Raw genomic sequence first — 27,689 nt, 5'->3', positions numbered from 1 at the left:
GAGCGCATAGCAAAGGTTGGCTTGCAGCCCCAGCCCCAGCATTCAAATCCAAGTCTTCAAGCTATGGTTGCAGCCCCATGCATGCTTAGATAGGGAGTAAGCACCAGTAAACACATTGGGACTTATTTCTGAGTCAACATATATAGGACGGCTCTGTCAATTGGCTCCCTGAAGAAAAGGGCTTTTCAGTGAAGTACAGTGGTAACTCGGGTTACAGATGCTTCAGGTTACAGACTCCGCTAACCCAGAAATAGTACCTCGGGTTAAGAACTTTGCTTCAGGATGAGAACAGAAATTGTGCTCCGGTGGCATGGCAGCAGCAGGAGGCCCCATTAGCTAAAGTGGTGCTTCAGGTTAAGACAGTTTCAGGTTAATGAATTAAGTACTTAACCCGAGGTACCACTGTAATGTTAACCCATAAACACCTACGCTACAATGTGAACACAGTGTGTTTTCAGTTAGCTGCTACAGAACCTGTAAGGAACCTTTGGCCCTCCGGCTGTTGCTAGACTACAACTCCCAACATCCCTGGCTACTGACCATGTTTTCTGGGGCTGATGGGAGTTGTAGTTCAGTGTCACAGAGCATGCTGGTCAGTAATCACACAGTTCAAAATTGGATGCAGTAGCACCTTAAAGACCAACTAAGTTAGTTCTTGGTATGAGCTTTCGTGTGCATGCACACTTCTTCAGATACACTGAAACAGAAGTTGCCAGACCCTTCTATATAGTGAGAAGGTGGGGAGGGGTATTACTCAGAAGGGTGGTGGGAATGGGAGATTGGCAGCTGAGATGAGCCTGTTGACGACTCTTAACGACTGTAATAGGTCTTACAGGAAAAGGCAAGGGGGGAGAAGGTGAGAAATGGCTTAGTCATGTATAATGAGATAAGAATCCAATGTCTTTGTTCAGACCAGGTCTCTCCATGGTTTTAAGTTTTGGTCATTACCAAACCTTCTGTTTCAGTGTATCTGAAGAAGTGTGCATGCACACGAAAGCTCATACCAAGAACTAACTTAGTTGGTCTTTAAGGTGCTACTGGAAGGAATTTTTTTATTTTGACTATGGCAGACCAACACGGCTACCTATCTGTAATTCAAAATTGGAGTTAACGCTTTATTAGAAAAAAACTAACCACGATCGCTACAGACCCAGCTGTGTGTGAATGAGCAGAGCAATTCATTCCTGGTGCTCTTCCTCCATGGAAATCAGTTGCTGAGACAGAAAGTCCCCACCTGCCCACAGCCATCTAAGTCCCCTCTTCTCCAGGGCTTTTTCCAAGCAACTGGAGACTGCGCCTGCATGAAGCCAACCTCTTCTCTGCCCTTTTCATGCCTCTTCTGGTTCTGGGAAACCATGGGGGAAGGGGAGATTGTTGCAGCAGGAGAGAGACAACTGTGACTCTTCACCGGCCTGATTCATCTCTCCCTTTGGGCCTCCCTCCTCGGCTGCTTCAGCTCCGATTCCTGACTTCGCTCTGCCACAGATGCTCCCTGCTCACCAAACCCTGTTACCTCTTCAAGCTTCCGACAGCTCCAGTCTTCTTCCTCATGGTCATCCCACCACCGCTCCCCAGGCTCTTAGCCTTCTTCCCTTGGAGGTTTCCCAAGCTAGTTCCTCCCATCATTCCTCTGCATCCAACCAGCCCATGACAATCAGAAACATCTAGAGGGCCAAAGGTCCCCGACATATGAATTGGAGGAAGTCCGTATGACTCCCGCCCAAAGCCTCCAAGAATGAAGGACCACAAGGTGACGGAAAAGGCAAGAACACAAATCTCTCTCAATCTCTCCTCCTTTTATTTATTACGAAGGGCTCCTCTCCTTTCGTCAGTTGCTTCTCTTTTTTGCCGCCTGCCAACCCCAGCTTCGATTCCTGGCGCAGAGGAGAGGAGGCAGTACATGTGGAAACCTTCACGTTGTTGATTTCAATTAAAACAAAACCTTTGATTTCTCTTTTAAAAAAATATTCCAAGTTTCTTGGAGCCGCACCAAACCAATGCCCTGCCCACACTCCCAATAAAACCCCCTCTCCCCCAAAGCACAAGTCCATATCTGATAATAGGTGCCGGGGAGTAAGACAATAAGTTAACAGTTTGTTCAGGTTGAGGTTTCCAAGAGAAGGACCCACTGCTGTCTTAATGTGAGGTTTTCTTGGAGGCTTTCCCGTATCTGGCATCCAGTCCAAGTCCTGCAGAGAAACAAGAGGGGAACGCGGCTTTAAGAGGCTATCCTCACAGCAGATAGGTCGTTCCTGTGGGTGTGCGAGATTTTATTTACAATGAATGGGAGAGAGAAGTGCTTCTGCCTTCGCCCCCACCGGCCAATTAGTCCCCAAGAGCCATGCTGGCTCTCAGAAGGTAAAACTGGCACCTTCGACGCTTCCCCTTCTCAGGCTAGGAGGCTGCCTCAAACAGGAAAGCTCCCTGCTTTTGTAGGGATGGTGAAAACGTGACTCGTGTTGTGTGCAGGCTGCTGGAGCTGACCGACCCCGTAACCGATAAGCTCCTTCCTCCTCTCATTTTTCCCTGCACAAGTTCACACATGCACAGTCGTTTCATTTCCATTTGGTTTTTTTTGTCGTCTCCTCTGCAGTTTTAAAGAAATTGAATGCAAGTCCGTATACCTCTGGGTCTCCACCCCTGTCCAAGCATGCATACACCTTCCCCTTCTTTGTGGGTGGGGTCATTTGCAATCCGTAATATAAATTTAAATATTATATATATATATATATATATATATATATGTGTGTGTGTGTGTGTGTGTGTGTGTGTGTGTGTGTATAAGGCACCAAGAGAATATGCTCCTCTATATGCTCCTCTTCAGCCAGGCCTTTGGCTGCTTAGTATTCTACAGTCTTTTGAATGTGTCTGTGCAAAGGGGTGGGGTGGGGGTAATGTTTTGCTGTTTTGCTTTATTCATTTCCATGCTTTTATCCTGTATTTTATTCTGTGAACTGCCCTGAGATCTTATGATGAAGGGCGGTATATCAATCAATTAATCAAATAAATAAATAGCATGCAGCCTCCAACTATTTTATGGAATGGCACACTCTCTTTCTTTCTCCACGCACAAAAATGCACATTTATGCTTATACATTATGAATATATACACACGTGGTTCACACGACTAGCACAACCAGGAGCTGAGACATTCTCTCTGGCCACAGTAGTCTATAGGACAGAAGGTCCTACAGTGGTAACTCGGTTTACATATGCTTCAGGTTACAGACGCTTCAGGTTACAGACTCCACTAACCCAGAAATAGCACCTCAGGTTAAGAACTTTGCTTCAGGATGAGAACAGAAATTGTGCTCTGGTGGCGCAGCGGCAGCAGTGGGAGGCCCCATTAGCTAAAGTGGTGCTTCAGGTTAAGAACAGTTTCAGGTTAAGAACGGACCTCCGGAACGAATTAAGTACTTAACCAGAGGTACCACTGTATTTTCATTATTCATTCTATGATAGCCTCCTTTTCTATACCAATATGTATTCACGTGGCTTGTTATTAGGAACCAAAATCTGGGAAAGGGAACAATCTAGTGCTCCCTTGGGGAGCGGCCGAGGGCCTGTAGGATGCTGCAAACCTCATTCCCTGTGGTTGGAGGGTGACGTGTGTGGAAAGCAGCCTCTGCAGAGGGGCTATGAAGCATCTCTGTTGCTGTTGCAGACCTGTCCTCTATGCAGAAAGGATAACAGGGTGCTCTGGGGGCATCATGGTTGCGTTTGGATCCAGCGCCCTCTGGCCACGTCCCCTGGACCTGGGGTTACTTTCCCTCCTGTTGCTGGTAAGCGAAGGCAGGTGGGGAATACACAAACTTACTCCCTCCCGACTTTTTGCCCTAGCTGGTGAGAGTGTAGCAGGGCTTACATTGTGGCGTTTCCTTCGCCCGGCGGCAGACTCTCCCCAGCAATCCTTGATTTTACAGAGCATCGTGGCAATTAAATAAAACAGCTGCGGACAAGACCCAGTTGGATGGTCCTGTCTTAAAAATGCTTTCTGAACGAAGTAAATAAGTAAATAAATAATCCCCTCTCCCCCCTGAAAAACTCACCTAAAAGCTTTTCTGCTTTCCGGGCGACATAACCAAAAACTAAAACCCGAAAACCTTTCCCCCTGGGGAATCGGCCCAGATCATTTGCTCATCAGATGCCCCCCCCCACCTCTGGTGCCCATGAAAGGTGCAGGTAGGGTGCCTGGAGAAGCTTGACATTACACAGCGCCAGGCAAATATTCCCACCCGCCTCTTAATTTGCCCAGGCCTTCCAGCACATTTTATAATGGGTTTTACTATTGTCTTTACAGCTCTGCATGGATTTTATTGATTTTATGGCTACTGCTCCCGTGTATTTAATGCTTTATATGGAAATTCTTTATTGCCTTTTGTTATTCTAAATTGGATGCCACCCTGGGAATCTGTAAATAGATTTTTAAAAAATTAATAATAAAACCATTCCTCGCCCCCCCCCACCTCCCCAATGGATGGGCAGGAGAGAAGGATAGCACCGTCCTGCCTACAGACCCTCACGGGGAGGGACTTGCCAGGCTGCCCCTCCCAACAGGAAATGCCACTTAAAGCACCAGACTTTGCAGGACCGCTTTGGCAGTTTTGCTAGGAATTGTAGAGTTGGAAGGGACCGCAAGGGTCATCTGTTCCAACCCCCTGCAATACAGGAATCGCTTCTCCAAGGTGGGACTCGAACCCACAACCTTGAGATTAAGAGTCCCATGCTCTATCGACTGAGCCGCTGGAAACGGAGTCAAAACTCGCCCAGAAACAAACGGAGATGAAACTTACCAAGGAATACTAGGATGGTGCCCACCCACTGCAGGCCGGTGATCGGATTGGCAAACAGAATAACCGAAGCCAAGATGGTGAAGAATTTGCGGGTGGTGGTGACGATGGAGCAGGTCAGGGGCCCAAAGTATACCACAGTCATGAAGATGAAACTCTGCAACGAGACGGGGCAGATGCGCAGTCAGGCTGGATACGATACGATATATTTATTGTCATTGTCCCATACAGAACAATGAAATTGAAAAATCCACATAAGACATTCAAAAAAAACCCCTAAAAACTCTGAAACCCCATTTTAAAATACAATATACTATAGAGACTCCTTATGTTGCATTTAGAAACAGAATTGCATTTGCGTAGAAACTGTTTCTCAGGTGGCTAGTCCTGGTCTTTATAACCCTACACCTTCTTCCAGAAGGCAGAAGGCTGAAAGAGATCATTTCCAGGGTGTGTACTATCCTGCACTATCTCTGCAGCTTTCTTATGGCACCTGGCAGCATAGATTTGATCTAAGGTGGGAAGAGTGCACCCAATTATTCTCTCTGCAGTCTTTACAACCCTGGACAGAATTGTTTTTTCCCTGGCCGTGCAGCTCCCAAACCACACACACAGAGACTATAAGTTAATAGACTCTCCACAGTACAATGGTAAAATGCCATCAACATGGGAACAAACAACAGCAACACAGATTTTGCATCCTCCCAGGTGGTTTTGCTGCGGGACGTACCCCTGCGTTGTCGAGTTTGCACGTGACCAGACGCGACAGAGGGTTACGTGGCCCTTTCACCTTGGAGTACTGGGAAGGGGTAGTGCTGCTTTTCACCCACTTAGGCCAAAAAAGTTTTGGGCAGAGTTTCCTTTTTCAGAGGCCGTGTCCTCCGCTCCCTCTTAGGGAACTTGGCAGCAGCCTTGCTGCTGAAGCACAGAGGTCCAAGCAAAGAGGAAAAGCAGGGACTCGATTCCCACACGTTGCAAGGAGCCAGATGGGTGGCTTCTGAACCCGGCATGGGAGCAGAAAGGCAAAAGGCATTCTCTTGTTGATTTGCACGTCAGAGCAAAAGGGATCTAGGTGAAAGGTGCGAAGGTGACAGAAAGCCCAGCCGCAGAACATGCAAGAGAATGGCCCCTCCGAGCACATGCAGAATGTCTTTTCCTTGCCAGCAAAGTGTCAAAGCCAGACTGCAGGTACAGGAAGAAGAGGCAGAGCCTTAAGAACACCCCACAAAATGGCCTGAGCTGCAGTCTCTGGGAATCATCTGCAGGAGTTAAAAGGCATCTGTAGTGCACAGGACCAATGGGAGAAGATACACAGATCGTCCCCTCCTGATTCACATGATGAAGGCAAAGACCCTTGTGTATTCCTGCAGGGCTTGTCTCGGCGCTCGGGGCACCTTAAAGACCAACAAATTTATTATGGTATGGCTTCCATGGACTAGAGACCACCCTGGCAAATGGTAACAACTGATGTCCCTAAAAACGAAAGAATTTATTATTATTATAATACCACCACTGCGGCTAGAATCTTATTGACACAAAGGTGGAGAGCAGGAAGAGTGGCAGATTAAAATGCTTGAATATGATGAATTGGCAGGTGTAACGAATAGGGTAAGAGAAAAGAATGATAAAGAATATAACGAGGATTGAAAAACGTTTATTGAATATTTTAAGAACCGGTATAAACAAGTAAATAACCTAGCAGGTCCTGAGTAAATCCAGTAGAATAGAAGTTAATAGAATTTAACAGAGGAAAGAAGAAATTTGAAGATTAAAAATTTGGAATATGCAATTTAATAGGAAGAATAAAGAAACCAGGAAAAGGGTGGAAGGGAAGTCACCAGGTATTTAGTTGTATGTCAAGACTGACATGAAAGTTGTACAACTGGGGGTAGAGGGAAGGGGATGTGGGATTTTTTTTTCCCTTTTGTCTCTATTCAAAATGCAAATAAAAATAAATAAATAGACAAATGCAGGATATGTATTCTTCAGCTGGCAGGTAGACATGGGTGTACTTAGGAGCTGGCATTAAATGGCCATGGAATGCAAGGAGGACAGGTTCATTAGCATGCAAACTGAGCGGTGACCCTTTACTAAAAGCAGCAATATACAATAGCACCTTAACATCCGTAGTGAGAAAGAAACCATTGCTTCCAAACAGGCCCAAATTAAGAGAACTAAATGATGTACAGCAGAGGTCAGCAAATTTTTTCAGCAGGGGGCCAGTCGACTGTCCCTCAGACCTTGTGGGGGGCCAGACTATATTTGGGGACGACAACGAACTAATTCCTATGTCCCACAAATAACCCAGAGATGCATTTTAAATAAAAAGACACATTCTACTCATGTAAAAACACGCTGATTCTTGGACCGTCCGCGGGCTGGATTTAGAAGGCGATTGGGTCAGATCTGGCCCCCGGGCCTTAGGTTGCCTACCCATGATGGACAGGAAGACCTTTTCCATGAGCAGTGGGAAATCCTATCAGCATAACCTAGAGTTTGCTCTATGGTGGTGAAGCGCATCTTGGGAAGGGCCTCTCACTCTGGAAATAGTCTCATGAAGAACCTATCCAGAAATTCATGTACTTCAAGCAGCAGACTTTATTCTACCTTTCGTCAAATGCCTTGAGAACAGAGCAAGGGTTTAATGCACAAATCCTGGGCTGGTTAAAATGAAGAAATGCACAGAATAGCAAACACACGCCACTCACCTGGCCCAGGGCGCTTGTCAGGCCAAAGAGGAGGATATTGTAGATGATGCTGGGGTAACGCTCGGTGAAACTCAAGAATTCCCAGAGCTCTCCTGTAAACAAGATACCTGCAAAGGGAGGGGGCGTGTTTAGAAAAATAGAATGTGTTCTCCTCTGTCCTCTTTTTTATTTGGTATGGTGACCAGACTACCAAATAAAGGAACTTTTTGTCATTTAGGAAGGGAGCATGCTGGCTTCCTTGAAAACACGGAAACTGGAGCCCTGATTTTTCCCTCAGTGGCTGCTGTCATGTCTTCCAAAAGGAACACCCGCCAAAATACACAGGGTTTGTGTGTGTGTGTGTGTGTGTGTGTGTGTGTGTGTGTGTGTGCGCACTGCTTAAGAGGTTACGCATACAGATAAACAGCATGTAAATTATGTAAAATATATAAATAAACTGCAAGGATTGGGATGAAATTAAAGCACTGAATCCTCTCCCATCCCCTGAAAGACACACTGCAAAGTGATTCCTTTCCACTTCAGTCCCACCCGGTCCTTCTTCCTGTGCCCAAATGGCTGGAGACTCCCTCACAACTACTTTTAACTATGGCAGCCTTGTCTGCAGGCAAATCAGGCTCCAAGTATTTCCACCCACTTTCGACCAGCATTCTGCATCCTTGACCATCTCCTGTTCCACAAGGAAACGGGTCCTGCCTGGCTCACAGGTAAGTCTGCAACACAGCAAGCTGCATCTGGAAAAGGAGAAAACCAGTCCCTCCTGCTCCTTGCTCAATGAGCTATTTTTGAATTCGACGTGCCTGCCTAGCTGCTCCACGTTTTCTCATCTGCCATCACATGCAAAAGCCTCCAGCCACCTTCAGCAGAGAGAAAATGAATGGAGCAGAAACCTCCATTTTTCCAGGGAGGCCAAAGGCAGCATGTAAAGCATTCAAATTAGGCCCACCGGGCCACCCCACTTGGTTTGCAAGGCCGATTTGGCCAATGTCACAGGTGCTTCCCAGCCAAAGGAAAGCTGGACAGCACAGTTAGTTAGAGCATGGTGCCAATAATGCCAAGGTTGCTGGTTCAATCCTCATAAGGGACAGCTGCATTGCAGGGGGTTGGACTAGATGATGTGCTCTCTTCCAACTCTACAATTCAATGGTTCTACATAGCAGATAGTTAAGTCTTTATTGTCAAAGATAACACCGCCACTCTGGATACCTACGCACACCAATCTAGTGTCTAGGCAGCTATTCCCAGGTCCACGCTCTATGGAGCAGTTGCAGCAACACGGGACCAATTCCCCTCCGCCGGTTTATGCACCTTCTCCCGATGGACTGCATGCACACAGCCAGAGACCATGCCTGCGTGGAAACTTCCTCTGCTCCTCCCATTTCAACCCCCTCTTGGTTCTGGGAGAGTGTTGCAGAAGAGGGTAAGGAAGCCCTTGCCCCTTCACTTTCCCAACCTGCCTCCTCTTCTGACTCATCCTGTGGCTCCACCCTCCAGCTCTGAAGCTTCCCCTGCCTCTTGCCTCCTGGCTGGTACAGATTCCTATAAGCCACTGCCCCCTCTCCCAAGTCAGACTCCGGCCCCGCTTCCCCCGTGGCACACTCACCAGAACCTGCCAGTCCCTGACAGCCAAGCACACCTGCACCGGTAGTCATATGCGTCACATCAAGCGTGGGGCAGGTAAAGGTGTAGCAGAGTCAAAAGGCGGTTTTTGCAAACACTGCCCATCAGCTGGAGACTCCCCCTCCTAAAATCTCAGAGTCAAGGGACAGGAAAGGTCCCAATCGAAGGTAGCGTCACCATCCTCCCGGGACCAGCTTCTAGGCCAGGTGTGGGAAACTTTGGGCCCTCCCTCTTATATTGGACTACAACTCCCATCAGCCTCAGCCAGCATGGCCAATGGTCAGGGATGATGAGGGCTGTAGTCCAGGCACACCAGGAGGGTGACTGCTTCCCCACTTCTCCTCTAGGCCACCAAGAGATGATGCAGTTAAGGATGTGCGGCTAGAAGGGATTGTCTGGTGTACTGTCAAAGATTGGCATTTGAGAAAAAAGATATAAAGCTAAAATAAATTGCTGGCTGAACCTCACATTCAGGCTGATCACCCTTCCTCTTCCAGTCAGGAAGACCCTTCCTCACAGGTTGGACTGGCTAACAAACCCTGCAAGGCCGGTGTTTTCTGTATTTTGGGCTTTTTTGCCTGTCACTGTGGACCACGGCTTGACTCACCTGGAGAAGGAAACTGCGCAGTTTAATACTTAATAATTCGTTTGAAGACGACAGGCCAACCGGCTTCCTTTGCAGCTTCTACGGAATTCATTTTAACACACTGCCTTGTTTTAAAATAATATACAGGGGAACAATCATTCTCCAAATTACTTTGGCTGCAAGGGACTGCTCCTTTTCATTAATTATCAGCTGTTTCTCCTAAGGCAGCCTCAGTGGAGAGGTCTAACAATTGCATGGGGGGGGGGGGGGGAGAGAGCCAAACTGCAAAGGTTTAACTCTTGGAAGCCTAGCAGAATGTGGAAACCACCCAGGTTGCTGGAACGAGGGAGACGCCAAACGGCGGAAACAGGTTGTTGCTGCCAAGCTGCAGTGGGACCCCAGGCAAAAGTGAGTTGCGCACAGGAATGGTCTTTTGGGAAGGGGAGTCCTACAGGTGACACCAGCACCACTCCATGGCCATGTAGAGAACTGCACAGCAGTCGCAACCCATGGGAGGCAGCCGTCAACATATTCAGAATTGGAAAGGACCACGAGGGTCATACTGTCCAACGCCCTGCAATGCAGGAATCTTTCGCTCAACGCAGGGCTCGAACCCACAACCCTGAGATTAACAGTCTCATGCTCTACCGACTGAGCTATCCAGTTTACTTAAACTGGCTTGCTGGGCAGTCTAGCTGCCAACCAAGGAAAGGTTCGCCCTAATTCAACAAATAGCAATTTAGGCGTGGAAACAGGTTCCTGCAGGTGAATTTACTGGACCCAGGCATACTGTGTATGAGCAGGAAGTGGGACTGACCATATCCATCAATGGGTTAAGAAAATGCACCCCCCGTGCCTTACATGCAACAAGGATTCTGACGTATCCAAGGCTCGTGTACTAACCAGGTTTAGACCTTCACCCCCTTTTGCAGGTACAGCCACATGCACAGCCACAAGCACTTAGCCTTTGGTTGCTTCCATGACGGTGCAGATCAGGGTTACCAGGGTCAAGCCAGGCCGTCCTGCTTCTTCCCCCGCTCCCTGTGCCACAAGAAAGTGCTTACCGGCTCCGAGGAACAAAGTAGACCACAGATTGACGTTCAGCATCATGTGATTGGAACCAGTCTGGTAATGAGCTCTCATGTGGTCCTGAGACACTCCGGTCAGTCCATCCAAGGTCAAGGATAGCAACTAGGGTGGGTGAGAGAGGGAGAAATCAGACACACATGCACACCTGCTGAGTACGGCACGCTGGGCTGAACAAAACCTGCTTAGCAAGGGGATTAGCAACACACACATTCCCCCACAAACACAACACTCAAACACGGATGTGCCATATCTGGTTCTGCAGCGCAGAAATGGGTGGTGTTTTCCAAGAACAGTGAACTGCAGCTTTAAGGAGAGGCCAATATCCAGCCTTTAGAGTGGGAAAGCTAACACATCTAGGCAGTTACTAATGAAGATTTAAGAATCTCCAAGTCACACACACAGCTTCCCAGACACTTATTCCTGCCTCCTTGCCTTCCATACCTGCCTTATCTGCATCTCCCTCTGACCTCCCTAAAAGCCTCAAACAAAAAGTAGATTTGTGTTCACTGATGACAACAGCTACTCTACAAAGTGGTAGGGCGGTCTCCATTTCCACATAAGTGTATGGATTAAGGCTCAGGGAGGGAAGCCCACCACCAAGTCAGGTTGTGAATTTATATCTCCCCGTCCCAATTTTCACTCAATGGGGCTACCCAACTACCAAACAAAGTCAATGAACAAAGGATGGAGGAGCCATCTTTTTGTACCCATTATTTATTGGGTACAGTGGTGCCCCGCAAGACGAATGCCTCGCAAGACGGAAAACTCGCTAGACGAAAGAGTTTTCCGTTTTGGAGGTGCTTCGCAAAACGAATCTCCTATGGGCTTGCTTCGCAAGACGAAAATGTCTTGCGAGTTCCTGCAGGGTTTTTTTCCTCCCCCCTTTTTCTAAGGCGCTAAGCCGCTTATCAGCTGATCCGATAAGCCGCTAAAAGCCGCTAATCCTCTAATCCGTCAATGGGCTTGCTTCGCAAGATGAAAAAACCGCTAGACGAAGAGAATCACGGAACGGATTCTTTTCGTCTTGCGAGGCACCACTGTATACACATGTGAGTATGAGTGTGGCCTATATGGTTGGCCACACCCGCCCTGTGCCATGCAGCTCCTGGAGGGGTGGCAAGGAGCAGTCTGGTCCTCCAGCTGAGAAAAGTTAGCCACCCTGCTAGGTTTCAAACGGAAGTGATTGAAGGGAAAGTGAAATTACTGAAGGCCGCATACAGCATATTATCAGAATGGGAGACGATAGATGAAGAGGTAAAATCAGTTATGATTAAATGGGCACAAGATGTAGGTCACAACATTATGATGGAAGAATGGGAAAAATTATGGAAAACTGATTTAAAATTTACAGTTTGTTCCCCACTGAAGGAGAATTACATGAAGATGATGTATAGATGGTACACAACACCAGTGAAGTTAGGGAACATGTACAAATCTAGTTCAAATATATGTTGGAAGTGTAAGGAAAAGGAAGGGACATTTTATCATATGTGGTGTGATTGTAATGTAATTAAAAAATTTTGGGAAATGATATACAATGAATTGAAGAAAATGTTCCATTTAACATTTGTTAAAAAACCCGAGGCATTTTTGTTGGGGATTGTAGGGAAAGACCTGCCAAAAAAGCTGGAAAACATCTTCATGTATGCGACAACGGCTGTGAGAGATCTGGTAGCACAAGGATGGAAGACTGAAGAAACCCCAACTAAAAAATCATGGCAAGAAAAATTGACGGACTATGCAGAACTGGCAAAACTGACATATAAGGATAACTGTGACTTTAAAGATGAATGGGAACCCTTTACAAAGTATCTGAAGATGCAACAAAGTGAACTGGACTCCTTGGCAGGTTTTGAATAAACATTCACAAACTTTTTATTGATAATAATCAGCTAAATAGTTTGAGGATCTATACAACTTTGTAACATGCAGAAAACAGCAGTCTCAGAGAAACCAAAGACTGGAACTGAGGGAATTTGGGGGGCGGGGGCGGGTGGGTTTTGTGGGGGAGGGTGGGGGGAGGGGAAAAATGGGGGCAAAACAAGGATGATATGTTTTTTGGATAATATGTTTTGTTTTAATTTTGAATAAAAAAACTTTTTAAAAAAGAGAAAAGTTAGCCACCCTGCTTTAAAATCTGAACGCACTTTAAGAATGCGCCCCTTCTCCAAGCTTCTCCCTTGCATCACAGCAGCTTCCTTCGGTTGTTGCAGCTTCATCACAATGCTATGCACTGGGATAGTGGGAATGTGCCTTGTTTGCCTCGCCCCTGCCAACCCCAGCCCCTGCCACCACCCACCGGCCCAAAGGGGGGCCTCTTCTGCACTGCCCATGCAGGCTCCCCATGAGATTTCCCATTGACTGTAGACAGCGATAGGCAGAGACTGGAAAGGCTGTGACAGAAGAGGAGGCCCCAAAGAGCACTGGCCACTCCATCCAGGAGTAGCAGCGGAAGGGAGCAGAAAAAGGAAGCAAGAACAGACGAAGAACAAAGGAAAAATCCCTTCCAAGATGGCGTTCCCACCTTTTCTATTTTGCCGTGCCTAGAGCAGCTGGCTAGAACAACCTGCAGTGGAGCTGGCAGGAAGCTGGCAGGAAGGAGAGAGGGGTTGTCCCAGCCCCAGTTGTAGCCTCTCACAAGTTTTTTACTTCGTGCCAGTGGAGAGGTAGGCAGAGCCAATCCAAACAGGATTCCCCCTTCCTCCAATCGAGGAGAAAGGGCTGTTTTATAGGTGAAATGTGAGCACGATCAGAACCCATAGAAAATGACTGACACAAGAAGTGATCAACTAGAACGTCCCATTCAGCGTTGAGGTATCGAAGGCCTTTAACACGCAGAAGCCTCTCAAGAGTCATAGAATGATAGAATTGGAAGGGACCCTAAGGATCGTCTAGTCCAAGCCCCTGCAAGGCAGGACTATGCAACTGTCCCATGCAACCTTGGCATTATCAGCACCACACTCTAACCAATGGAGCTATCCAGGCTCCTGGGCAGCGAGGTGGAGCTGAACCAAAAGCTTCAGTCCAACATCTGGAGGGCCACAGGTTCCCTGCCCCGTGGCAGAGAAAACTCCCTGTTGCAGTCAGTCCTCCAAGTGTGCTAACAAATTACCGTATTTTTTGCCCCATAGGACGCACTTTTCCCCCTCCAAAAATGAAGGGGAAATGTGTGTGCGTCCTATGGGGCGAATGCAGGCTTTCGCTGAAGCCTGGAGAGCCAGAGGCATCGGTGCGCACCGACCCCTCTCGCTCTTCAGGCTTCAGGAAGCCATCTGCAAGCCTTGCATGCCCGGCGGGAGTTCCCGCCGGCTCACAAGGCTTGCGGGCAGCAGCCTGCAGCCCCAGCGAGTGTCCGCAAGCCTTGCGCGCCCGGCAGGAGGTCCCGCCGAGCGCGCGAGGCTTGGAGCGGCAGCCTGTCGCCCGAAGCACGGGGAGCCCTCCGGAGGCCTCCCTCTGCTTCGGGCGAGTGTCCACAAGCCTTGCGCGCCCGGCAGGAGGTCCCGCCAAGCGCGAGAGGCTTGGGGCGGCAGCCTGCAGCCCAAAGCACGCGGAGCCCTCCGGAGGGTGCCCCGTGCTTCGGGCAGGTGTGCGCAAGGCTTGGGGTGGCAGCCACGGCGGGTGGGGGGAATAATTTTTTTTTATTCATTTCCCCCCCCCCCCAAAAAAATGAGGTGCATCCTATGGGCCGGTGCGCCCTATAGGACGAAAAATACGGTAACCGTCACCCAGTTCAGCATGGCTTGTATCTAAGCACGTGCCTGGGAGCTCCAGGGCTGAAAAAATGAACCTATGCTGCCAATTCTCGTAGAAGACCAGCTCCTGTAGATATCAACAAAGGTAAGTTGGATCAGAGTGTCAGTGATGTTACGCTCAAGGGTTAGATATCAACGAGGAAAAGTTTGATCAAACGAAGTGTCGGTGATGTTACGCACAAGAGTTAGACAGGGTGCCGGCGTTTGTCACCTGTTTCGCCCATGAAGAGTCCTGGGCTTCTTCAGTAAATTCTCTCTCACGGTTTTGATATATTTATAAACATTCAAGTCCATATGTTACATTTCTTCTTAGATTAAGCTATAATATTTAATTTCTTTCTTCAGGAAATTCTCCCTCAAGATTTTGGTGTATTTACATACATTCAACTTCATATGCTAAGTTCTTTCTTGACTTAAGCATTTATTCATTTACTAAGCCAAAACTCTTGTTTGATCCAACTTACCTTTGTTGATATCTACAGGAGCCTGGCTAAAGGAACCTTTAAAGACTGAATCTTCCTTTTGGACTCAATTTGAATGAGTTTTCTGGCTTCTGTAGTAGATCTTGTACATAGCTCTCTCAAGTTTTGGATTATTAATATAAGATTTAGAACGTAGAATGGTTTTTTAGTGTTTTGTATGCCACTTATGTGCTGGGAGCTCCAGGGAGCAAGGCACTGCATGCAAGTGAGTGAGTGGACTGGCCACAGAGGGACTGAGAACTCATTACTTCCTCTGTGCGCAGCAGAGATACTGAGTGGGTTGCCAGAGGACAGAAGCCCCCCTTCTTGGGCATCCAGCACAGAAATGAAGCAGGCTGCTGCAAAATGTATGGAGTTCACCATCTCTCCTTTGCTAGTCCCCAACAGACTAATAAAGGAAGTGGCAGGCTAGTAACTTGTGTGGACTTATTCTACAAGGGTGGCTTAATGCTCCAAGGCATGGGTGCCCCTCCTGCTGCGTCCAGCACCAATTGAGCACCCTGCCACTGCTGCCACAGACTTATTAATGCTCCGGGGCTTACCAGCAGGAGTTCTCCATACCCAAAGAGGTGGTCGTCCCCGACGTCTCCTCCCTTTTTTGGTTTGTACATGAACAGGGCCACGCCTGTGACGATCAGCAAGACACACAGGTATTTGGACAAGGGGTACTTCTTCCTTAGCACCGTCACCCCCAGGAGCATGACTAGAAAGAGAGAAAGGAAGGAACCATGGGCAAGATGTCAAAGAGAACAACAACTACCAGACTTTTAGAAGACATCTGAAGGCAGCCCTGTTTAGGGAAGCTTTTAATGTTTGATGTATTACATTATTTTAATATTTTTTTGGAAGCCGCCCAGAGTGGCTGGGGAAGCCCAGCCAGATGGGCGGGGTATAATTTATTATTATTATTATTGACTCCCAGGGTGGCTCTGTTAGGAAATATAACCAACTGTTGACCTTTGCAGACTCTGCGACATCAGCTTCTGTGCTGCAGCAATATTGCTTCCCAAAGAGCAGGACACAGGCCAGTCTCAAGAACAGGAACTGTCACACTGAGTCCAAGTGACGCTCCAAACCTCTTGAGTCTCTGCCTGGTCCTGCGAGAATATGGCTTTGGAAACGGCCCCGGTCAAATGAACAAAAGATGCTTGCAGATCTGCATCTGGAGGGATCCCACGGGGCTACAAAATGTGGGTTGGCATTGCCCAGCTTGGCTTTTACAGGCTCCCTTCCCTCCCAGGAATCAATCCGTGGGGAGGACCCACAATGAATTTTCCAACCCTGTTAGCACAATGGTTCTCAAACTTTCCCCCCCCGGGCCACACTTCCAGAACAAATTTTGCTCACGCCACACCAAGCTATTTTTGTAAGATATACACTGGAAAACAAAAAGGAACTCCTAGCGGTGCCTGATTCATAACATAGAACTTGTGGTTATTTAATATTTAGCACACTTTCCGTTTTCATTCAAGCTGCATCGTTTGAAAAGTGTTGCTACCTACCCAATCCTTCTGATGGATGGGACAGAATGCATCAATACCTGAAAGTGAAGCACTGGAGGGGTTGCTTTCGACATGGGAGAAATCTAGGTTCAGATTTCCACTCAGGTCGGATAGTCACTGGCTGTGCTTGGGCAAGCCATTACCTCTCTGCCCACCTCAGGACTGTCTGAGGATAAACATGCCATTCTAGGCTCATTAAAGAGACGGCAGGCAGCAAAGTCTCAAGAGCCTTCCCTCCCCTCCTTGCCATTCCAGTCCTTAACTCTGACTTTTGGGGTGAAGTCTGAATCTGGGAAGCAAACGTAGCAAAACCAAGCAGCAGGCATGCAGATTTTGTCGATATGCTCAACTCAATCACATAGTTGCTCTGCAAAGAACAAAATATGGTTCTGGTTACCAGCACAGGGGCTACGTACCTGGAATAGGTTTACAGGACTTCCCCAGCACCTACATGGGAGAAAAGGGAGAGATTTATTTAGACCTAACGTTCCATAGCCTCACCTTTAGCAGCATCAGTCAGTGCCTGAGTCAACTCCGCCCCGGAGAAAAACTGATGCTTGAGGTGCAGAAGATACTTATTGAACAGACACGAAGAATCTCTGTTCTTTCCTTTTGCAAACTCATCACATCCGGCACCCTCTTTAAGCTTCTATTCCTTAATTTTAAAAGCTCTCACATTCTGTGCTCTATCTCTACTCTATGCTCTCTCCCTCCTTTCCTTCTTTGCTAACTCATTCTTCCCTCTCCACTATTACAAAATCACACCCCTCCCTTTTTTACATTGCCTGCGAAATCTTCCTGGTGGTGTTACTGGCCATTCCTGCTTGGCTTCTACATTCCTGAAGCCACGGCTTTCTCGGAATCCCAGCTCCTCCCCCACCTGCAGTGTTTAGTCTCCTGCACGCATCTCCAATCTTGCTCATCCCTTTCAGCAATCCTAGAAAGGCCATGACCCCTGCTTTGGAACCATGGCCGGTGCAAAAGGCTGTCTGGGTTAAGCAAAATGCCTAGATTCGCAAGCCCAGGGGGGGCTTGCTGAAACAACTGGGCCATCACTCTCGCCTTTGTGCCATGTGTCCAGGCACCTCTCTCACAGTCTTCTGTCTCTGTCAGCACACTGCAGGAGACTCAGGGAACAGAGGATACTGTCACTTTGCTCTGGGTTGCAGAAAAGCTTTAAGCAGCATAAGCAGCTTATGCTACTTCCAACTTTACTGGAAGAAAAGCAGACAATGAAAGTCCCCATAAACCTCTGCAAGGAAAAGCGCGCGGGGGCTGTGTATGTAGCAGAGAGACGAGGAGGATCTGGGTGGATGGTGAAGTGGGGTGTACTGTGGTACCTTGGGTTAAGTACTTAATTCGTTCTGGAGGTCTGAAGCACCACTTTAGCTAATGGGGCCTCCTGGTGCCGCTGCGCGATTTCTGTTCTAATCCTGAAGCAAAGTTCTTAACCTGGGGTACTATTTCTGGGTTAGCGGAGTCTGTAACCTGAAGCGTCTGTAACCTGAAGTGTATGTAACCCGAGGTACCACTGTATGCTGGTCTGGCTGCTTTCCTTTTAATATGGGTGTCCCCAAATCCTGGAGCAAGCCTTGTTTGGCAGATTCTAAGCACCAAACTCTTCTAAGGTAGTTACCAAAAAGGCAGGCAAAATGGTTTGCTCTACTGTTGATATCTCCCCTTGGCGGGTCACACACTGTTGAGAGCCTCTTATTACTTCCGTCTCATTTAAGCACCATTATTTCAGAACCATCATGGACGAACATCACGTCTGCCACATTTATGCAGCTGGTATCCTGCTTTCAATATATTCTCTTTGTTGTTCCCTGGGCTTAAGGTATCGCACAGGCTGCAGTGAAAAGGTTGCCAAACTGTGCACCAGAAAGCAGGAGACATCCCATTTCCCAGACCCTCTTCATCTCCTGCTAACCCCCTTGCTCCCCACTAGAAACCTCCCCTTCTTCACCTGAGTTGGGTAGTTGACGAATTGCAGGGCAGAGTTGCTGGAGACCATGGCACCCAGGTAGGAGAGAGAGCAAGCTGCGTATAGCCAGTTCTGTGTCCGGTCCACCTTGACGCTGTCAAAAAACTGGATCACTGATTGGGGGAGAAAAAGGTGAAAGAAACAGGCATGTTGGCAACAAAGCAAGAGCAGGCCGACCAACGGCACAACTGCATGGCCCTGGATTTCATATGCAGAAGGTGAAATGGTTAAGGTGCTCAGGCCTCCTAACTCTAAAACCTGAACATGGAATAGAGGCAAAGCCATGTCTGGGAGGACCACACAGGCATACTTTGGTGCAAGTCAGCAGCATTCTAACACTTCTTTCAAGGGGGGAGGGAACCAGAACCCTAATAGTCTTTTGTATTGTTTCTTACAGCCAAACAAGACATTACACATGCAATTTTCTCACAATAAAGAGAGAGCAGCATCAGAACCCTGTAAAACGGATTGCACCAGCAGCTGGGATGGTAGGCAACAGAGGGCACATAATCCTTTCCCCCTCAGCCATTTTTTTCCTGATCAAATCACCCTCCCCTAAGCTGTTTTCCCCCATCCAGGAAATCTCTGTGGAGTATCCAGCAGGCCAGTATTTTTAAAGGAGGGGAGGGCGGAAGGAAGATAAAGGGGGTTAAGTTCAGTTGCTTGATGGTAAGACTAACTCTCCCTTCCACCTGCAATGGTAGTGGTGCTGAGGAAACGGGTACACTTGAATGAGCATACAACCTTCTGCCACCTTTTCTGAAGCCATTTTTGAATGGGGAGAAAAGGAAAAAAAGGAACAGAGATGTCTTACGCATGACTTTTTGCCCCTACCTTATTTTGAGTTTTCAAAACCAAAAGGCATGTGGCGGGAGAGAAAGGAAAGCACACAAGCAACAGGAATTCTTATTCACCTGCTCCTCCCTTCCTCAGAGAAAGCTGATGAGGGTGATGCAGAGGTATCAAAAGGGAACTGAATTTCCTATCTGGATTTAAAACAGCCAACCAAATCTCTGGCTGCAGGTGTTAATAAGAACCAGGCCAAAGCAACTCCTTCCTGCAAAGGGTGTGCTTCAAACCCCGGTGGGTTTTACAAAAAACAAGTAAGGGATAGGCAAAGGGCTCAGAGCAGCCACATCACTAATTTCTAATACAGTGGTGGTTAGCATATTGGGTTAGGACCCAAGAAGCTAGGGTTCAAATCCCCACTCAGTCATAGAACCTCAAGGGGAGAAATCAGGCCAGTCACAGTCTTTGAACCTAGCATACCTCAGAGTTCTTGTGAAGATAAAATGGACAGAGGGAGAACCACAAAGACAGTCTTGAGCTCCTTGGAGGAAAGGTGGAATAAAAAGGTTGTAATAAATAAAAAAATACTTACACAGTTTGGCGAAAATTGCATTGATCACACATTGGATGAAGACCAAAGACAGAGCATATCTGAACTTTTCCTGCTTTGCTCCTTCCCCATATTTGCCTCTTGTACTGCAGGAAAACCAAATTGAGAGGGTACAGTCAGTTGCAAAGGAAAAGACATCATATGACTCAACTTATTTGCATGTGTCAGTAGCAAAGGGTAGGCATGCGCTAGTTTTACGGTGGACTGAACATCTGAGATAGGCCAAGGTACATTTACTTCTTTTCAGTGAGACAAACGGCATCAGGATCTTTCCCCCTGTGCAGTCATGGGTAACTGAGGGGAACAAAGCACAGGAATGCAATTGCAGGATTGCACTTGTGTCCCCGTCAGGAGAACACACAAACTGTAGGTCTTTTCAGATTTGTGTGGTTTCTTGCAGGGCCACGAGACAACAGCTGCTTTGGAAACAGACTACAAGGAATAGGGAGGGCAGCCCAACTCTTGAAAGTGCTTTAACTGTGGAGGAGGTAGGGGAGAAACAAGATCAAATAATGAGGCAGGGAGGCATAGAGAGAGGAAACACATACTCTCAAACAGCTCATAACAAGTAAAATTCAGTGGTACCTCGGGTTAAGAACTTAATTTGTTCTGGAGGTCCATTAACTGTTCTTAACCTGAGGTACCACTTTAGCTAATGGGGCCTCCCACTGCTGCCGCCATCGCACGATTTCTGTTCTCATCCTGAAGCAAAGTTCTTAACCTGAGGTACTGTTTCTGGGTTAGCAGAGTCTGTAACCTGAAGCGTCTGTAACCCGAGGTATAGACTGTACAGGAGAATCCCTGCTTATGCAGGGGAGTTCTGTTCTAAGTGTGGATTCCCCCGTTCTGTCCCCTTGCAGCGCTGAAAATGACACGTGTGTCTGCAGGAACTCTTGTGCTGATCGTGCACAAGTGGGGAGGTGCCTGTATAAAAATCCAACTCATGCGAAACCTCCTCCTCAAACAGCGAGTGTAAGAAATGCAAGAGACGTAAGAAGTAAATCCACCAAACAGAAGGGAAAGCTGCCTTATGCAGAGTCAGACCACTGGCTTAATCTTGCTCAGTACTATCCATACTGAGTGGCAGTGGCTCTCCAGGGTTTCAGACAGGGAATGTTCCCAGCCCTACCTGAAGATGCCGGGGATTAAATCTGGGGCCTTCTGTGGGAAAAGCAGATGCTCTGCTATTGAGCTATAGAGAACACCTTAAACTCACGTGCTTTATTATAACATACAAGTGCAGCTCGCTCGTGTTCCTACAATGGAGCAAATACCTCGGGTTAAGTACTTAATTCGTTCCGGAGGTCCGTTTTTAACCTGAAACTGTTCTTAACCTGAAGCACCACTTTAGCTAATGGGGCCTTCTGCTGCCGCTGCACTGTGGGAGCACAATTTCTGCTCTCATCCTGAAGCAAAGTTCTTAATCCAAGGTACTATTTCTGGGTTAGCGGAGTCTGTAACCTGAAACGTATGTAACTCAAGGTACCACTGTAGTATGATTTTTTGGTAAGGTCTATATGTCAAACGTCAGAGTTAAGTTTATGTTCTTGCTCACCACCTTTCCCACCCACTAGCAACTCCCCCACCTCACCCCCTTGCAGGAAGCTAGAGCTGGCCTGGAACTTATTTAGTCATCCCAACTTCGAATTTTCAGCTGCAAAATTCGAATTTCATTTCTTATAGAGATGGTGGTATAAAACAGGGAGAACTTAAAGAGGTTGCCCTCAATTTCAGAGGGCTCCTTTGCCCGCACAAGTGAAGCCTCAGGAAATTGCTCCATCAGATGCTTTCCCTTAGCTTTTCACTTAGTCTAAAAAGACCCCACCACGCGAACACCACATGATCTTTGTCAACAACAAATTGTCGCTGTTTTTATGAATATATTCTATATGGTGATTTATGAACCTAATAGGTACCTAAAGCCATTTGCACATGTTGCCATGCAACCAGTCCATGCAGAATGTAGGCACCCTATACAAAGAAATGGGCAAACCAGTGATACTTTAGGGAGCAGGCTAGCAGGCGGGGCCCATGACTTACATCATAGGAACCTACACAACACAAAACACTGTTGTTGTATGTAGGATTTGATTTGTGGTTTTTTTGTTATATTTTGGAAATGTACACCCAGAGTTTTTTCCCCTTTATTTTTTCTGGGGGGCCCCCAAGAGTGGGGCCCTAAGCTATAGCTTGTTTAGCTTATACGTAAATCCGGCACTGCTCCCCGCCCCCCAAGTCAGTGGAGAGAGTCTGGGGACTACGTTGCGAAGGTAGGAAGAAGGGAGGCGGAGGCAGCTTTGAGGTCGCCACCAAGCAACCCCGCAAAGCCAGAGGCGCGTGTCGTGCGCGGCTTCGGGGCAACTTACATTGTCTCCTGCAGGACGCCGTACCAGAAGTAGCAGACGAAGACGCCCAGGCAGCAGAGCGGCAGACGAAACCGCTCAGGGAACAGGGCGCCGCCGCCTCCGGGCCCGCCGCTCACCCCCATGACAGGCCCTGGAACCGTTCCCGGCGCCGGCAGCCTCAGCGCCGGCAGCTCCACGCAAACATCCCTCAGCGGTGCCGCCGGCGGGGGGAAAGAGGGCCTCATAGAGGCGGCTGCGACGGCGGCCCGGAAGGACCCCCTCCGACTCCCGGCTGGGGGCTGCCCGCCTCGGCGCCTGACGAGGAGGAGGAAGACGCCGTTTGAACGGGGGTCAGCCGAGCCGCGCGGGGGTTCGCTTGTGGGGGGGGGGTCTTCTCTCCCGCTGCTCCGGAGCGCCCGCGTTGTTTCGTTCGCGCTTGTTACGCGCCTCTTCAGGCGTCGCGGATGGCAGCACCTCGGAGGGGCCTAGAAGGAAGCGGGCGAAAGGTTTAGACGTCGGCAAATGTGGCTCGTCGCGATGGTTCGGAAGGCGGGACCCGCGAGGAAGGGCTTTTGCCTCGTGTCGGAGCCTTATTGCTGGTTCCGGGAGAGGCGGAGCCGCGGGGGGCAGCGGCTAGGCGGCACGGTAACGTGAGGATTTGGGATACACGTGTCAGGGCGTCCTAAAGGACACGCGTTTGCTGCTGCAGTAAATTACTTACTGCGCTTATTTACCGCCTTCCTTCTCCACCCCCCAAAGTAATTATAATTAAGGAGGAATAAACGAAGCAGCGCCTGCACAGGTACCAAGTGCAGAGTCCTGGCGGGATGCCACTTCCAGTCCCCTCTGGTATAAACGTGCCTTCAATTTAATGCACAAAAGACACACAAGCTGCTTTTTCTTACTTGCTAGCCTTCATCTTTACCTAAAATTACCCCCGTCCTCGTGGCCTTTTGGTTGAGCTGGGAGCTGACATGCGCCTTCCTAACCTCTGCGTCTGATTTTAATGGCTCAAGAAACCTAGCAAATTAAATCCCTTTTAGGGAAGGTTGCCCTAATTAAATCCTGCCTTTTACAACCCAGAGTGGCCTGTTTTGCTTAATTAAGAAAACTGATATGTCCCTTGATCATTAAAAAAGCCAAACAAAAACTTCAGTAGTCATGGTGACTCCCTTTGAAGCTTATATGCTGTCTTAGTTGAACACCTGGTCTTTATAGATGTTACCTGGCTCCCAAATGTCTCTCCTTCTCTGCTTCTCCAAGTTCAGCGTGCTATGCAGCCATTGTTGCCATCTACTGTTACTCGTCTCTGAACTCATTAGGATGGCCTTGACGTGACATGGGAAGAATGATGTGGCAGTCACAAACCTCCCATCAGCCAAAGTCCACAGCCTCCTGAAAAAATGTTTTGGCTCTTCTGCTCCTCTAAGTTTTAACATGGCATTGCTACCAGTCTCTGAGCTCATTAGGATGGTCTTGACATCATCAGGAAAGGAGATGTATACTTAAAGCCTGTATTAACTGAAATCCACAGCCTCCTAAAGTATATTATTCCCAGTTTAAGCCAAATGCTTTCACTAAAGATTAGTTAATAGGTTCAACTGATGGGTTAACAAGCAAATACCAACCCAAGAACATGCCACCCATCTGTAGATTTCTTATTCTTTTTACAGAGCTGCAAGTGTGTCCAACACTTCATCCAGTCCCACTGACCAATCTCTACTCAGACAAGGCACAGTACAGATACTTCAGATACCGAACAATTTTATTTTTTTAATTGGTTTAAACACCAAAATCTGCAAAAGCCTCTCCAAGACAAGGCAGTGATCCTCCAAGGCTAACATTCTTCCTTAAGCTTTTGTGATACATACATTAAAATTTACAAAACTTCAAAAGTAGCTGCAAAAATACTGTTTTCAAATAGAAAATATAGTTTCCATCTCAGGTTCAAGAAAACCTTTTCAATGCAATCCAGAGGCTTAGCAAAAAGAAGAGTTGCTTTCATTTCTAATACTTTGCAATCAAGGCATCACCAGGTTTAAGGCCTTTCACAGTTGTGCTGTGGGGGGTGGGGATGCAGGTGGCCTAAAATGTAAGTTTAAGTGAACCATGGGATCTTTGGAGTGTTCTGTGTATTAAAAAGTAGGGTTAAAGCTGAGCAGATCCCCCTGACTCATCAGCCAGAATTGTAGTAGTGTCAGACCTAACTGGACTGGCCAAATCATAACAATTAAAAAAAAGGAAGGAAGTGGATTTGATATGCTAAGAGCTGCATTCCACCAGGGAACTTTAGACATTGTTCTGGCTTCAGCATCAGTTTCCTTTGCCAGAACTGTTGCAAGAAATCAACTCAAGAGGTCCACTGGAAAAGATGTCTGGGGAGTGTATGAAGGGGGAGGGGGAAAAGAGAGAACATTCCCTTATTCTTACTCCATAAGGGAAGGGAGTAAGACCTCAAGAAAGGCACACAAGTTGAATTTCTGTCAATTCAACTTCTAACTGTTACAGCATGACTGGAAGAGAAAATGCTTCTTTCAAGCATTTAGCTGTGTTCCAGTAATGCTAGTCTCATAGAGTGCAGGGCAGGATGCAAAATAATCTCTAGATGTCTCATTCCCGGGAAACAGATTGCCCAGCACAACTCTTGCCCAGCAGCCATCTGCTAGAGCAGCGTACACCAGTTCCTCTGGATACATGTAAACCTTTTCATCCTCCCTAGTCTGTGGAAAGCCTGAGACACATCCTTAGGATAATTCAAAACAAAACAAAACAAAACATACATGAGCTCTTGCCTCACCCAGCAAGCAAACAAGAGGAGGAAAAACCCAGTAGCTTATAGTGTGTATATTCCATCAGAGAGGATGAGGGGCTCTTTGGACATCGCAATAGCAGGACAGTGACATGAACTTGTAGGGAAACGAAGTGCTTTTAAGTACCAGGAGTCAAAAGGGGAAAAACTACTGCGGCTGCAGAAAAGTCCAGTGGCAGTCTGCATTTTTTAAGGCAGTTGCTGGAGGACTTGTGTCCTAGAAGTGCTCTGTTCTCTCCATTCCAAGGCACTCTTCTCCACAGGCCATGGAGGGACCACAGATTCATTTGGGGTCTGCCCCTCTGAGCTTCAGACAACCAGGGAGCTGTGGAAGAGGACGGTGTCTTCAGCCTGGTGCCGCTTCCAAGTCTCCAAGCTCAGGGGAGGAGATTTTGGGTTCTCGACGAAGTCGTCTCCCCTCGAGTCTTTCCGCAAACTGAGGATTGGGACCGTGTGAGTGGGCTGGCAGGAGGAGAACGTGCCCGGTGGCATGGGGCTGGGAGAGGAAGAGAAGTCTCTGAACAGGAAGTCCACACTGGGAATAAAAGGCTTCACCAGGCTGAATCGGCAAAAGGCAGAGCCAGTTGGGTTGAAGTGGACTTTGTTCTTATCGGGACAGGAGGGCAGGAAAGTCTGATCAGGGCTTGGAGGCCTGGAGAGGAAGAAACCACAAGGAGAAAGAGATGAGGAATGCAAGGATTGATGCCATCAACTGGCTGAGAGTTTCGACTGGTGGTTGTAAAGATCCTTTGCAGTGGGAACAGCAAGGAGGAGTGTGTGAAGGAAGAGAATCTTTGACGTTCCTCGTTTTGCACTTTGGGACATGGGCGGGGAATCTGTGGTCCAACAACATCTGCAGGATCCAACTCCCATCAGCCCCAGCCATCGTGACTGATGGTTAGGAATGCTGAGGGCTGGTTGGTAGGTTGGATCATGATGTTCCCCCAACCCCTGTGGGCCACTCACAAATCAATCACTTGACATCACCATGACATTAGGAAAAGCATTCCTCCCTGCACCATTTGCTGTTTAACCTTTCAGCCAACAGGCTCTTATAGAAAGCCCAACTTTGGGCAGAGTTTGCTGTCACGGCCAGTCAGCTGATTGTTCTTGGCAAGTAGGGTTTGCTGTTAGTGCCAATCAGGGATACACTTTATTTCATTTGTCCCACACATATGACATCAGGTGCATGGGTGTGTATTTTGGGGGAAGCAGCCTCAGGGGCTAAATTTGGACCCCCTAATTTGGACCACAGGCCAGAAGTTTCCCAGGGCTGATCTTGGAGGAGGTGGACTGCATTGTATAAGGCTGCAGTATCTCGGCCTGCTGTGTCCCTAGAGGCAAGTACCCTTCTCACTTACGCAGCTTCCTCAAAAGCCCGGATTTTCTCACAACCCTCCGGAGGTTCCCGCTTGAACACATAGGTGTGGTTGGGACGAGGAGACAGGGCAAAAGCAAGGACTGGAGAAGTGCTGCCGTTTTCTGGCGGAAGTGGGAAAGAAAAAGAGAAAGGCTTAAATGTGACAAATGCAGAACCAGTACAGTGGTGCCCCGCAAGACGAACGCCTGGCGAGACGAAAAACTCGCTAGACGAAAGGTTTTTTCGTTTTCGAGTTGCTTCGCAAGACGAATTTCCCTATGGGCTTGCTTCGCAAAACGAAGCTTGCCCCTGCACCCCAGACCTCTTTTGAAGCAAGGGGCGGCGGGGAGAAGATCGCTTCTCCCCGTTGCCAGCCCCGCAATCTCCGGGGACAGGGGAAGACGCGCGCGCGCCTTCCCCTCTCTCCCCGGACCCCTTTTGAACCAAGGGGCGGCAACGGGGAGAAGCGATTCTCCCCGCTGCCCCTTCCCTTGCTTTAAAACAGGTCCAGGGACAGAGGGGAAGGCCCGCGGCGCTTCCCCCCTGTCCCCGGACGGTCTCCATAGGAACGCATTGATTGATTTTCAATGCATTCCTATGGGAAACCGTGCTTCGCAAGACGAAAAACTCGCAAGAAGAAAAAACTTGTGGAACGAATTAATTTCGTCTTGCGAGGCACCACTGTAATGCTGTAATGCATCTAAATGTGGAAGAATCGTTTGCGTAATGTCCCATCGAGGTCATTGATTCTAAAGCTATTCTTGTTGCGTCTTCTGTACACTCAGCTTCCTGTTTCCAACTTCTCCCTTCACCACACATTCCTGGTTTTCCTTCTTACACATTCAGGGGGCACTCCCAGAAACGCCTCCAATATTTACAAGTCCTGCCTCCATCCTTTCCCCCTTCACTGGGCTCCACAAAGCATCACAGAATACAGTGGGCTTTTCCCTGCCCTTGCTGCCATAAAAAAAGAAAAGGTTACAAAACTAGCAGCCAGGTCCATATGTAAAGGAGAGATCATATGGCGGACGTATGGTGGGATTTTCATCATTTATCTTCATATAAGACTTGAGAAATTTGGTTTGATACACGTTACAGTCAGGAGGATTCTAAATGCCCAAATAATTAGGACGGCAATTATTTAGGGATAAAAGATGTGAAATCCTGAATGAGCAGGGTCAGATTTGGAAAGAAGTTCAAGCCAATTAGACTGTGACCTTGTATAGGCACATCACACTGTGATCCCTAATATTCGTACTCTTCTCT

The 27,689-nt window shown here is 47.9% G+C and overlaps 2 protein-coding genes and 1 long non-coding RNA gene across 4 annotated transcripts in view; 1 reads left to right on the top strand and 2 right to left on the bottom strand.

Annotated features, from left to right (window-relative positions):
* Window positions 1-1,779: 1,779 nt before the first annotated feature.
* On the bottom strand, window positions 1,780-23,623 carry SLC35B1 (solute carrier family 35 member B1). Its single transcript, XM_081166517.1, has 10 exons — window positions 23,460-23,623; window positions 22,276-22,739; window positions 19,892-19,995; window positions 18,493-18,623; window positions 16,943-16,973; window positions 15,567-15,727; window positions 10,766-10,892; window positions 7,499-7,605; window positions 4,794-4,947; window positions 1,780-2,189 (listed from the first exon to the last, which is right to left on the bottom strand). Exons 1-10 carry the CDS (start codon window positions 23,571-23,573, stop codon window positions 2,137-2,139), a joined length of 1,446 nt encoding a protein of 481 aa, XP_081022643.1. The 5' UTR covers window positions 23,574-23,623; the 3' UTR covers window positions 1,780-2,136.
* LOC308571480 lies at window positions 22,748-25,031 on the top strand. The gene is made up of 2 exons (XR_014001477.1): window positions 22,748-23,103; window positions 23,928-25,031. It is a non-coding gene; the product is annotated as an uncharacterized lncRNA (long non-coding RNA).
* Window positions 24,002-27,689, bottom strand: part of FAM117A (family with sequence similarity 117 member A) — a 44,900-nt gene continuing 41,212 nt past the window's right edge. For both annotated transcript variants that reach the window (XM_081166632.1, XM_081166633.1), the window contains exons 7-8: window positions 26,425-26,545; window positions 24,002-25,715 (exon numbers count right to left, since the gene is read on the bottom strand). In XM_081166632.1, the coding sequence (XP_081022758.1) occupies window positions 25,373-25,715; window positions 26,425-26,545 (464 nt within the window). In that variant the 3' untranslated portion in view covers window positions 24,002-25,372. The remainder of the gene's footprint in view (window positions 25,716-26,424; window positions 26,546-27,689) is intronic.

Source organism: Podarcis bocagei, assembly GCF_964188305.1.
Source record: "Podarcis bocagei genome assembly, chromosome: 13".
In the NCBI taxonomy this organism is placed as follows: domain Eukaryota; kingdom Metazoa; phylum Chordata; class Lepidosauria; order Squamata; family Lacertidae; genus Podarcis; species Podarcis bocagei.
This window is presented reverse-complemented; position numbering and strand designations above follow the sequence as displayed.